The sequence below is a fragment of the Amblyomma maculatum genome, chromosome 7 (genome assembly GCF_055883805.1).
Source record: "Amblyomma maculatum isolate TAMU_Amacu chromosome 7, ASM5588380v1, whole genome shotgun sequence".
NCBI classification, from domain to species: domain Eukaryota; kingdom Metazoa; phylum Arthropoda; class Arachnida; order Ixodida; family Ixodidae; genus Amblyomma; species Amblyomma maculatum.
Window position 1 is genome coordinate 120,730,076 of NC_139350.1, and position 13,805 is coordinate 120,743,880.

Here is a 13,805-nt window from a genome sequence, read left to right on the forward strand (position 1 = left end):
GCCGACCGCTGCAAGGTTGCTCTTGATGACACGCGCGCGTGCATGGGCGTCGGCTCGCGGTCGCATGCACCCTGTTACACGCGTCCGCTCGTGCGCGCCCAAGAAGGGGGGCCGAGAAAGAGAAGCGAGTGTTGTTTCGGCAGGCGGCCTTCGAGTGTTATATGGGCGCACTGCGAGGAGCGGCCTGACGTAACGGCACGGCCGCGTTCAGGAAAAATAAACAAAATTAAAAAGTGCATTCATTGTTTCATTCCGTGTCTTTTGCCGCAGTAGTGTGCAGGTAATGGGAACTTTCGCGAAATGGAAATACGCACGTAATGCGAGAAAGTCAGCTCAAAGAATGGCTTGGGTGCTAAAAACTGGATTGCGTTAACCGCGCTCGGGGCTTTTCTGCCGTGTCAGGGTGCTTGGTGTAATCGTAAGTACCTCGACGCCGTACCTTGGCTGAAGTCTGCTTTTGGTGGACACGACTTGAGCGAGCTGCTCAGCGCAGCAGGGGGAATGGTTGCATCATTCCGGAACTTCAAGGCGGCACAAACTTTTGAACTCCTTAATTGCAGGCGGAAAAAGAAAATGCAAATTTGGCAGCGGGCGCTTTTGTAAACCTTCAACAGAGACAAGCGATGTCGACTTAGCGTAGCGTAGATTGCATTCTGAGGGAGGGAAGTGTCTGAAATTACCGATGGAGTTACCTAATAATCAGAAGGGCTACGGTTGTGAGAGACCAGTGCTGAAACACTTGAGATCAAAGGGTGCGACTTTGCTGTGTAGTTGCTGCAGCCTGTTTGGTAGTGGTGGTGGTGGTAACGAAGAAGATGAGTCTCCGCATTTGAGATTGGATTTAACATGAAAGCGCTGCTACAGTTTTCTTCATCAAAGTTCCTGAAGGCCTGTTGCCGACTTAACATTCTCGCTGGTCAGATGCCTCGGTCAGACGCATCGACCCATGCGAAAACACTCTTGAGCCTCAACAATGGCTAGTGAGGTTTCGCATGACGTACATCAAAACAAGCGTCAGTACGTTGTATTGCACATGACGTCGACTTACTGACGATGCAAGAAAAAAAAAAGGCGAAGCGAAACAGGATAATAGGGTTTTCTTAGTGTTGTGGCATCAAGGTAAGGTATACGCAGCTGCATAAAGCAGTCGTTACTCTACCTGGTTTGCTCGGATTCACTGTCATTGTATGTGTCGCCTTATACCGACAATAGAACGCGGGTGCTCAAACAGAAATTTGACAGGGGAGGAAAGAACAGTTGTGGGAGCCAGCTCTTTTGGAGCCCTGAAATTTATATTCAGTGTGGCTACTAAATAGTCAGTGCTGCTTCTGCGTTCATTTGTTTCTGACCATCAAGGACGTCACCCTCTTCGGGTGTTAAAAAACGGTAAATTACATATGAGTCACAGAAGGTGCGAGAAGAGAAGAAGCGGACATAGGTCCGTTTATCCTGATTCGCACACGTTTTGCTAAACGTGTTATGACCGCTAACCAACCAGCAAAACTCCGCACTTTGTGCCTTGTCGCGGCTGTGTACAAAGGTTATTCGTAAGTGTTGTACTGGGCATTCGGACTATAGTGGCCAGAGATATGCTTTGGTTTCGCGAGAAAGCTACCGGTGGGCTTATTCATGCATCACAAATCACGGTTTGCAGAGCATAGTTCGAGGACAGAAATATAACCGAACGCGACCAAAGGCTGTGTAAGCGAAAAGAAGTAGTTGCACATCTCGCTTTTTTTTTTTTTTAGTTCAGTTCGCTGTCGATAGGCCGCCCGCTCATGGCTTGTTCTTGTTTTTGTTGCGAGGAGGAGTGCGGTTTTATCGTTCGCTTGGTACTTGCATGTCCCCCTGTTGCGCATGTTGGCCAATTAACCGTTTCCTCATGCATTGTTACACTGTTGCCGCGGTAAGGACTCAGCGGGACGTCATTTGCATCGGCCACTTTGATGCCGTCGAGGATAAAGCGCACTTAGGGACATTGTTTCGCCACTGCTTATCGAGGTGGGATCAGGCGCCGCGGTGAAACAAAACCGCAAAGAAAAAAAAAAAAAGAAGAAAAAACTGAGTTTCTCGCGTTTTTTTTTTTTTCTCTCCGTCGGAATCTGGCGCCGCTTGCATGTCCCGCATACCATTCGCATGCCTTGTGGTTCATTCCGATTTCCGGGAAAGATTGCGCGACACCCTTGTCCGTGGCGATTTATTCTTATTCGCCTTGCTTCCTCCACGCGGCGTCCTGTCGACTTTCGGAAGCAATGTCGCGCATTGTCTCTCGCTTTTTTTGATAAAACTTGCGAGCGGGTGATACGTGGGGACATATTGCGTTACAGCTATGTCGAGAGGCTACGCATGATCGTCTCCTTGCATCATGGCTGTGTGCAGTCACGCTGGAAAGCTACATGCCAACATGGATCACGAGGAAGCGAGGGACGAAACTTACGCGCAAACGTTTCTCGCTGATTCGTTTGATGCATGTCTTGTTTAAAAAAAAAAAAAAAAAAACTTGTTACGCTTCAGGCAGCTACTTTCCGTGCGTGAATATGCGCGCATTCCCAGTTTATTTTGGTCGGTAGGTTTGGTCTTTACGGTGATCATGACGCAGACAAAATAATGATACTCGAAAAAAAAAATGAATTCGTTAGGAGAAACGGATTTCCGCGGTCGCGCAAGTTTTGTCTTCGCCCAGCTATAGCTGGACGAGCAACAGCGTACACATTATTCCGCTACAAAATGGACTCGCTTACTTTTAGAAGGTACGAGCAAAGATGACAGCGCAAGAAAATCATGCTTTCACTTAGTGTATCGGCTTTAACGTTCGAAAGAGACTCAAGCAGTGAGGGAAGCCCTAGTGGAGGGCTCTGGGTAATTTCCACCAGCTGCGTTTTTTAACGAACACTGACATCGCACAGCACACGGGTGCCAGCCTCCGTCGAAAAGCGGCTGCCGCGGTCGGGATTCGGTCCCGAATGCTTGGGAACATCAGTCGAGCGCTCTAACCACTTAGTTAATGCGGCGGGGCCCAGTAAAAGTTATGAAAGCAAGCAGTTTCCTGGCATCGCGGCGGCCACGATGATCTTCTGGAACCTTTCCTTTCCACCGTGATGTCCGCGACTCGCCGAAGAGAAAACGAGAAGCTTAGATATTCTCGTGTGCGGCATTATTCGGCAAGCCGAATAAAAAAATAGAAAGGAAGAACGAAAGTTCACTGAATTAATGCGTATGGCCCCTAGAACCTGTTTTTGGCGCCCTGTTTAAGCAGATGGGTGGTTCGTCATGTGTATAGCTTGCGGAAATCGCTAAATGCATGCGCGCAGATGAAATTTGAATGACCAGAACGTTGGTACACAGCGCTAGTGCCGACAGGGAAACAGGAACAACGGGGGGGGGGGGGGGGGGGGGGCAAGAAACCTGATAACGAAAACGCTGCTAGCTATTCGCTGACATTCATCAACAAGCAGGACGGGCTGATCGAGGCGTACTGCATTTATATTCCAGTGCATCGCGCAGGCGACGACAATAGCACGCCGCTGCAGACGCGCAGGCTATTCGCGAACATAAGCGCCGAAGCGAAGCCGAAGACTTCACGCGCTGCGGTCCCGCCTTCATGTTTGTCGGCTGCTGGCCGATTCTGATTCTTCGGACCAGTTCACACGGGACCTCGGTCGGGAAGATTTGCATACGCGCCGTCCGCCGCTGGGCGCGTGCAGCGAAAGGGAACGCGCCGTGGCTTAGATGATAGATAGATGGCTCCGGGTATAGCGGGCAGAACACCTCAGCATTGTTGCCGTAGCCGTTCGCGTCTCGGCGACGGCTTTGTCTGTTCCTTGGTGGGCCGTCGAAGCTCTGGTCGTGTATGAGAACGCGCCTTTCTTTTCCCTCAGCGCACCGTCGTTTCGCCGGCAAAGCTCCATCTCGGCGTCGTCATTTGCTGCGGCGGCCTCATACGCGGATGCGCTATACGGCGAGCCGCAAAGGCGGCGAGAAAAGCAGGGCAGCTACGCTCGAGATCGTCATCAACGCTGCTTACGCCAGAGCGCGGAAAATGTGCCGCCTCGGGGCAGCTCATTACTCGCTGGATGCGCCGCGGGACGAGAGCTTTCGACGGGCAACGCCGGTGTTTACAAAAGCCAGAGAGCGCGCGGCGTGAGAATAATGGGATTATGCGACGGCCGCCATCGCAGAAGAAGGCGCTTTGTGTTTTTCACCTGGATCTGGAAAAATGGCTGCGATGGCTAAAGAAGCGGGTCAGTTATACACTGCGAAACCGTGAGCGCTCTGGCTGTATCTCACCGCGAGCCTCGCTAGTTGAAATTCGGACGTCAAAAAATAAAACATAAAAGTGAAGCAGGTGCCTAATATTTCAGAAACTTATTCTGGTGTGTGGGAGGCTCAAAACTAGGCTCTCAGAGTCTTTGAACAGAGAATTAATGTGAGTAGACGCGAGCCGGGTTTGTACACAGCTTCTTATGCGGTCACGGAGGAGACAGCGGGAGAGTATAACTGTCCTCATCAATCTTTAAATCAAGAAAAATCATCTAACAAAAGATTCAGTCACAACATGCAGTTAGTGCTCGTGTTGATGCTAGAAACATAGTGCTGCTACTCCTAGACTATTTTATTTGTAGAACCCCGACCCCACACTCCATTGTCCCCATATATTCACTTCCAAATGTCAAACTTAACCCGGATAATTACACATGCCAAGTCAGTGATGTTCGCCTCTCCCCGATCTGCCCCTTTTTAGTATTTCTGTTAAACCTATCCCCGTTTTATTTTCCGATTCCGAAACTGTTCAGACGCCATGAACAATAGCTGCGCTGCGCCAGTTAGCAGTCTTGAACGTGTCGTCAACATGATTGCGCAGTCACGTAGGTCTTGTTGGAAATTCGGATCATTGGTGTATTTGAAGATGACTACGAAATGTAATAATCAAAGGGACTACCGCTTCAGTTTCCAATGTAAGTTGCATGGTGGCGGCAGCAACTAGTCGTTTATTAGTTTTGTTAATGAAAAATTTTGCGGGAACACATATCCAGTCACTTTTTGTGCGCATGAACGGGTACTCCGTGTGCGATGCTAGCTTTTGTGACTGGTCAGACTGTGCTTAAACAAAAAAGAAAACATGGGGAAAGTTTAATACCGAATACCTTGCACCTGTATGAGTTAAAAGCGAGCTCCGCCGCCCTGATGATTTGCTGCTGTACGGCGTGAGTAAGATGGCTAAGGAGCGCTATGGCGCTATCGGGAAGTTCTCATACAAAATTGTGCCACATTTCTTTTAGAGCACAACTGCCATATAAGCCATAAAAAAGCGTTAGACTCAAAAGCAAGTATAAGAGACTGTAAGTTGTCACCTTCCGGTGATGACCAGCGCTCTTAGCGAAGATTTGCTTACTGCGCAGGCTGCGTTCTCGGAACAGTGTTGCATCGAGTGCGTCTTGCATGATCACTGGAAACACAGACATCGTCACCGTAGTGGGATGGCTAGGATTTTCGATGCTAAGGATGACGAATATTTGCTTCAATTATGCAATGCTAAACATCATTTACGTCGGACCGATCCGCGCGAAATTAGACACCTTTAGCAGTTCGTCTTTACTGGAGTTGGGGAGTCCCTCCCACCGGCATTGCCCCCGCACTGATTGGTCCCAACACAATGGGCATGCGCTAAGCTGACAGGCAACTAGCACCATCTGGCGGCCTGAAGGCAAGCTGCCACGCGTCGGAACCAATGAAGTGCGTGCGCACGGCCGGTGGGAAGGATTCCGCAACTCCAGTAAAGGAGGCGGCCATACGCAACACGGTCTGCTAAAGATTATTTCGTCATGAAGGAACTCCTCAAAAGGATTTCGCTTAGCTTAAAGAAAGATGTGCGTTTCACCACTTTAGTCACCAAAGTGTCCTCGAATATTTTACAGTATACTAGGTGTTAGCTACCTGATACTGAGTTCAATATGTACCCAAACATGACGAGTCGGCATTTCTGTACGATAGTTGAGAATACAGAACTCTGCGGGCTCTTCCTTCTGGGTTTTCTGCTGGCTCTGCAGTCCCACAATCGCAATATTAATGTTCTTGAGAGTATTGCGCGAAACAGCCAAAGCGCGGATCTATCAGTGACGCTCTTTGCAGACTTTTTCCCCGCAGTTCAGCAACGCATAAGCAAGAGCAAATTCAGTGGGTCGTTTCTGGACTCTGAACATCGGACATAAGCTAAAAAGGCGAGCGTGGGTGAAAGTATGCACGCCTGCCTTCGCGCAAGAGCTACCTCTCGTCCCATCTGCTGCCTGTCTAGAGACGGTAGCGAGATATAGCGAATGGAGAAAAAAGAACACCTTAAGCAGGTAATCGCAAGCGAATGCAAACAACCGCTCGTCCTCGTTCCTCGCTCGTGCAAGTGCAATCTGTCCAGACCACGTTCGACGTCTTCCGACACTGCCTGCTTCTGCCGTCAGGCTTCTTATCCGCGGGGGTGCTCCGTGAGGACGAACTATAGCATACGGGCCATTTCGATCACGAGGAATATAAGTCTCGCAGCGAAGAGTCACCGAGAGCAGGCCGAACGCTGTTCCGGGTTTCGTAGCTTGTTTAACCGAGCGGTCACGAAGTTTGGAAGCTCAGTTAGAACGTGCGATCAGGATGTCGAAGCGCTTCGCCGGTATTGTTTTTTTTTTTCCTCCTTCTGGCTCGCTGCAGTGCGAAGTCCTGCGGCGCTTCTCGGAACGTCCCGTACTTGCCGAGAGCGTCGCGACGTGCTTCGACTTTTGACGACGCTTCCCAGCGTGGAGTCGTCGGGGCAGTGTATCAATTGCAGTCACAACCCGACGGAGTAAATTTAGGTCCCTTTTAGGGCAGTTACATCGTGTAGATATACCTCACTCGGCTCTGATGGGGACCGTAAAGGAAGGCTATATATTGGTCGGGTACTCCGATCACGCGTGCTTTTTTTTTGTTTGTTTTGTTTTGAGCAATAATCTTCGGGAGATATTAACGGCATTTTGATAGCGGTGGCAAGTGTACTTTTGAAATGGTCTTAATCTCGCGGCGTTCGTTCAGTGTGACCGTTGTCGAAGAGTTTTCTTTTGCTAAGAGGCGCGCTTTAGTGTGTAGAGCGCATTTGAAGAGACAATGTTATTCCGAAATGTTGTGCCCCAACCCTAAAAAGATGCATCGACACAAATAATCCAACAGGGCATTGCCGTTCGTTTTGCCTCTATGTTGGCCATCGTCAAAAAAAAAAAAAAAAGAAAAAAAAAGAAAAGAAACAACAACAACCGAACCGGTAACTTGCGTAGCACTATCGTCATATGTTACTGACCGGTTTTGGTGACGTGGTACACAAGACGCTGCAGTCCTATACAATCAAAACCTTCTGTCTGACCTAAATGAGTGGCATTAAGCACCAGACGCTTCGCCGTCGCGTATTTGCTTTCACGCTACCCACACAGCCGAAAGAATGAAAAAGTAGCGCGTTGATCGCGAATGGGAAAATTGGTAGAGTTTTCTGTTATGGCTGCCGCAGCGGTTTTCGTTGGCTATGAAATGGTAACCACAATCCGTACACGAAGTGACAAAACTACAAAACTGAACAGAGATAAAATGTGAGGGGGGCTCTCGATCATACATATCGGCTGGAACCACTGAATCTACGCTTCGGAATAAAAATCTAGGGGATATTTGTGGGAGACATGCTATTTTGTTATTAGCACTCGATGCGCTAGCTGTATTTCCGCCTCTAAGAGCGGGTAGGTTTTGCTTTCTAACCTGCATTCTCCGCGACGAGTTCTTTGCACACTAAGGAGAGTATTTGGGTCGTGTTTCGAGCATTAGTACTTGCTAAAATCTTTTTTTGGCTTCGAGTTCTCGTGGCGCTTCTATGACACTTGTTCCTGGCTTCATGGCCTTTTTTTTCATTTTCCTCGCAGTTGAGCTGGGCGGCGCCCCTTTCAAGGGCTTCTTCATCGCCGCCATGGACCCGCGCACCCAGAAGCGCATCGGCTCCTTCCTCAAAGTGAAAGGCACCCACCCGGTCAGCTGCAGCGCCGTGACGCACAACGACGCTCACCCCAAGAGTCACGTGTCTCTGCTTTGGCTGCCGCCCCAGAACCGGCCTGAGGGAGAGGTCGCCTTCATGTGAGTCACACCCAGCCGTCCGTGGTGTCGTGGGCTGCTGCTGTTGTTGTTTGTGGGGTTTAACGTCTCAAATCGACTCAGGCTATGTGAGACGCCATAGTGGAGGGCTCCGGTTCTTTAGCGTGCACTGACATCGCACAGTACAGGGGCGCCTTGCTTTTCGCCTAGAGTGAAAAGCGGCCGCCGAGGCAGGGATCCGATCCCCTATCCTTGGGCACAGTAGTCAAGCGCTCTAACCCCTGAGCCACCCCAGCGGGGCCGTCGCTGGGCTGCATGCGCATGTGCAATGTGTGAACAGGTCCCAGGGAACGTCGGAGCTTGCGAGACCCCTGAAAAAAAAAAAAGTACAGTCTACTGTAAAGGTTTATGGGACCATATGCTCGGGCATGAATTAACTGTAACGGTGCCTCGCAAACCATTCTTATACTATTGACTTGAACAGGTGGGGCCCGCATGTTATAGACATTTTAGGAGACTGGCTAGTGATGTTGCACCGAACACATTTTTCGGCTATCGACCATTCCGTAAACTTTTGCTATTACCATCAAGCTGAAATGAAATTCGAATGTGCGGGTGAACAAAAAAAAAAATATTTTTTTCTACTCTCACCGATAAAATCCGACTGCAGTGTAATTCATCTTTGTGCTTACCAGAACCATGTACGAAAGACGCATACGCCAGTTCACCGTTTCATAGGGACCGATAGTACATTGGCCTTATCGTTTGGTCGCTCCTGATGGGACGTTAGGGTGACGTATGCTTATTCGATGAATTCAGAATGCCCTTTTTGTATGATACAGGATTTTGAGAAAGATCGACAGTATTTTATGGAATTAAAATGGAGCCATAGCAAAGTGACCCATGACTGTTGGAGAATCGTGCCGTTTTCTGCACTATAGGCTGCGCCTGGAGTGTACCCGGTGTTCCAGCGAACACCTTCGAAATTCCTCCGAGTGGGTTCAGAATAGAAAAAAAAAAATAGAATATTTGCAGGACCAAGGTCTGTGTCGCAGTGGACAAAGTGTGTATAAAACTCTTCTGCTAATACAGGTAATTAACTAAAATCTACTAATGAACTTTTTAATTATAGGAGGATGGTGGTTAGTCCTATTGGGGACTTCGAAGCTGTCAATAAGACAATGCTATATCAGTTCTAATGCAAATGCATTTCTTGTTTCATGAGGGGGGTCATCAGAGCGTCAGAACGTGTCATGGGAGCATGTCACGTGTTCCCACGAACTGACATAAAGAATAAAAAGTGCGAACGTCAGGACTCGAATCACCAACCTTCCGTGTACCACACAAATGCGCTAACCACTACTCTGCGCCTGCTTTATTACTTCTTTGTACTCTGCGTTGACTTCATACGAACATGTCCAAAATTCTCCTTGTCTAGCGTAAGGACGCTGGAGGGCATTGGGGAAAATAACAATAAAACATAAAAGTAAAAATGTAATTTAAATACAAAATTAAGCTAAACATAAAAGGAAAATGGAAACAAAAAAGCAATGACGACGTCTAGTGTCGCTACAGCAGCAGAAACAACGCTTACACTTTTATTACTATCTTTTTTTCGTGCAACGAAAAAATCGTTTTCTGAAACCTTGCAGCGCGAAGAGGTCGGGCGCTTTTTTTCCGCACTGAACCGAAGCTGACCGCGGGAGGTGCGCAGGAAGCTCTGCTCGACACGACGTCCGGCGATGACATGATGCAGTGTCAAAGGCACCGAATTCGAACTGCCTGCCCTACTCTGGCCTGTCATGCATTTAATTTAGCTTCGTCGCTCTCAGTGATAACGACCACGTATAGTTGGCTGTGACTGACCTTTACCATGCACCAAGTTGAGAGGCAAAATAAAGTCCTTGACGTGACGCAATAAAGGTAGCAGTTCGAACTGAATGCCGTAGCCACTGCACTCTTCATCACCTGACGTCACGTGTGTACCGATCATCCAGCGCATCTCTTGCGTTTAGTCAGTGTCATCCTGAAAAAAAAAGAAAAAAAAAAAGCATCAGATTTCTTCGCGTTTCAGGGCTTTTGAAATTGAGTTCTTCGTTTCAAAAACTGATTTCGTATTGTCTTGTTCACGGTTTCGAACTCCTCTTTGGGACTAACCACCCAAATTACGCAATTAAAATGATAGTTAGCTGAAAACTTGGAGGAGGTTTTGTTCCGGCAAAAATTTTTTTTTTTAATAATTTGAACCCACTTTTTCAGGATGTTTGTAAAGCGTTGGAACACCAAGCAGGATTCTGCACATATCAATGGGAATGGTCATCTTTTTATTTTTAGTTGCTACGCGCTTCGATATTTTTCCCGCCCCTCTTCGATAGCAGAAGCTAGGCAGGCTTACGCCATCGATAGCATCGGCCGGTCGGCACGGCAATCGGTGACAATTCTCTAGAGAGAGGGAGTAGGAAACTCACGACTCGTGTTTGAGTTGCTGCTGCGAATGCTGCTTATTTGGTATTAGTTGTTTTATGCAGCTGCGAGTATCTTCTGGAACGTCACCAACGTAAAAACGACACAACGCGGCTTGTAGCTACGAAGAGGCTGTGCGCAGTCGCCTGCAGGGGAATTAGACCCCGTTTAGACCGAATAAAAAAGAACAAGAATCAATGGCATGACTGTGCCACAGGGTATCGCCTTGCCCTGAGTTAAGAGACAATTGTCACAGCGGGATTAAAGGGGCCTAGCGTTTCATTTCAGTCGATCTGGGAACACAGTCTCTTCAGCATCTATGGATGCTTCTCGAAATACAAGCGCCCCTATTCGTAGATTGCAATGCTTGACTTCTGTTTAGTGGTATATGTCAGAAATCGTTCCCGCTAAGGCGGCAATTCTCGCTTCCAGACAAGTATCCCCGAGTGAGTGATTGAGCTACACTGCTATATTGGAACTACGAAACGAAATTGAGTCGGGTGCCGCTTCATTTGCACACGGTCCCATTCCAGAAGTGGTAGCCTCAAAACTGGGTTTGAAATTTAATGTTCTGTGGCGCATTCTGCTCACTGTGCTGTGGTGGCTCGAAGATGCTAAAACTCTAGTCGAACTCAGTGCCAAGAGCGCAGTGGCAAATGCCCCGCGGCCCGCCAAGCAATGGCGTCTACCTATCGTTACCACTTCGTGGTCAACCGCCTTGCACCTGCTAGCGTAGCATCACAGTAGAATAGCAGGTTTAGGAGTGTTGATTGCGACGTACTGCCCATTTGATGGACATTTGCCATTTATTCCTTGACGGGTATTCGAACAGGCCATAACAGATTGTTATTCCTCTACTTACTCCTGCTAGGGCGCGCTGCCGAAAGAAACCAAACTGACTTGCAACCTTGCGGTCGGTTCATTTACATCTCTCTCAGTAATTATTTGCATTGGGTCGAGCACACACGCGCGCGAGATGTGGAACAAACTTCTCCTTGACTAACGCTGCTACCTTCTTGTTCGGTGCATCGCAGGGCGACTGTGGTGGAGTCATACGGTCGATACTACACGGGCCTTGTGGCATCTGTGCCGTCCGTTCCGACGCTGCAGTACATCAAGAAGAAGTAGGAAGCAACATGCCTATAGGACAAGCAACAGGCGCCCAACAGCTTATGGATCTGGTTTCATCTCCTCGAGCGAAGAACCTCCCTTCTTTTTTTGTTCTTGTTTCCAGAGCTCCGGAAGATGTCCCCGTTCAGCGACTGAGTAGGGAAAGACTCGCGTCCTGCACGCCATATCCTCAACTAACCATGTTGGCGCACGAGAAGGGAAATCAGCTTTTTTTTTTCTTCTGCCATTAGCGCAGGAATTGAGGCGTCGCAGTACTCAGTGAGTCGTAAGCCACACGCGTGACAACAGACAGAATGCTTACCTTTCAAAGCACGTGTAATATGTACTACCCAATTTGCCCCATAACATAACCTCTAGTAGTGGCTTATTTCGTGGAGATGAATGACAATGAGAGATTTTGAATGCTTTCTAGAGCTTTTAATGCGCGCGGAATGTTCGGAACACCACTGTGGCACTGAACTGCATAGGGATTCGAAGGTTTTCAAGAAGTCTAGAACGAGGACATTTTTAGGAATTTCGGGCGTCGACGCCTTTGCTTGAGGAAATGAAATAACGTGCTCTATGCGCGCTTGGCTGCTTCTGAAGAGTCAGAGCGTACGTGGACGCGTCTGTGCTTTCCAATTTGTACAGAAGCGAGCTTGCCTCGATTTATGCACAAACGAGACACTCGTCTGCTGTTTCGAAAGGGCTGTTTTATTTCGAATTTTCGTTTTATAAGGGAACGATGTCTTAATGAATGGGAATTGTAATTTTGTTTCTGGTTTTTTTTTTTTCAACAGCTAGGCGCTTGGGGTTTCTAAATTTATACTTTTCGAGCTTCAGGGCCAGTAAGTTGTACACATTGAAGCTAATCGAGTGGCTTCGTTAAGAAACCTTAGCATTGTAGACGCGAAAAGATGCCAGAAGTTTCTTAGGTTCTTCACAGATTATAACGAAAGATTCCTTAAATTGAATAAACTTTCTTTATAGCCGTTTAATGTAATTATGCGCGTGATTAAAAGAGTTTTTGTTTTATTAACAAATCAAATCACCTGAAATGTTAGGAAATGACGAACATGCTTTCTGCGATCACCGCCCGGTGGACTGACCAGTTTCTTTGTTGCTTTTTTTTTTTTTTTTCCTGTTGTACCATACTTCCTGTTGTTTTTAGTGCGTCGCTTGCTTTGTTTTCTCCTTGTAGTTCGTCGCACTTTTCGCTCTTAAGAAAAAGTGAAGCCCACTGTTTTCTGCGTGCACTTGCCGGACTGTTGTTGTACAATACTCTCGCCATATGGTATCGTTACCCACAGTCACCATTGATGCATGCGTCATTGTCTCCGGTGGTTTTTAAGCGTGCCTCTATACTTAACGTATTTATTCGTGCGCACTTTGGAATCCAGGTTTGGAATGATGCAACATGTTTGGTTCAGCTTTGTGTGCATAGCACACGCAGCTTGCAAAGCGGCTTAACAAGAACGCTATACAGCTATGCTTTTCTTATAGTACCTTCTACAAAATCAAGACACGAAGCTTCTGCCACACTGGAGCCGCTGGAAATGGTATCCGGTGGCACTGTTAAACGTTGAGCAAACATTGTTAATAAAAAAGACTTTCAGAAAACGTTAAGACTCCCTGCTCTTTATTTTTGTACCCTTAAAGGAGATGTGAAATACGCTTCGCGGTGATGCTGATTATGCCCTCAATGACTTTTTAATCTCTCTGAGATTCGCAGGCGCAAAAACTACAGAAAGCGGTGAGCACAAAATCAAATAATGTAAATAAAATTTTGGAGTACACATTAAATGCTGCCCTCAGTAAAATTTACGCTGGGCTTCCGCTTCCAACTCTCTATATGACGTGCCGACTCAAGGCAAAGTTGAGCACAGCGAACCTCCTGGTTTGATTGTGATCGTTGGCGTCTTGCATCAGCAGCGCTGTTAGGAAGGCTATCACGTGACCTTTGGTTGTCGTCCTTTAGTTTTGGTGTTCGCGTACCGTGTAATGATGCAGTGTAATTAGAAATACCGTGGTGTAAAGTGAAGCCTGCTATCCGCGTAATAGGAGCAATTTTGCCAAGTATGGTGGCTTGTTCATTGCAACTGGTTTCCGCGCAATGGGTGACGTCGTTTTAATAGTTATAACGA

General features: G+C 47.7%; 1 protein-coding gene across 1 annotated transcript in view; it reads left to right on the top strand.

Moving 5' to 3' along the window:
* LOC146184572 (defense protein l(2)34Fc-like) overlaps positions 1–13,287 on the top strand; it is a 59,160-nt gene extending 45,873 nt beyond the window's left edge. The window contains exons 2-3 of the mRNA XM_084608814.1: positions 7,923–8,130; positions 11,586–13,287. Of these exons, the coding sequence (XP_084464940.1) occupies positions 7,923–8,130; positions 11,586–11,679 (302 nt within the window). The 3' untranslated portion in view covers positions 11,680–13,287. The remainder of the gene's footprint in view (positions 1–7,922; positions 8,131–11,585) is intronic.
* Positions 13,288–13,805: the final 518 nt, after the last annotated feature.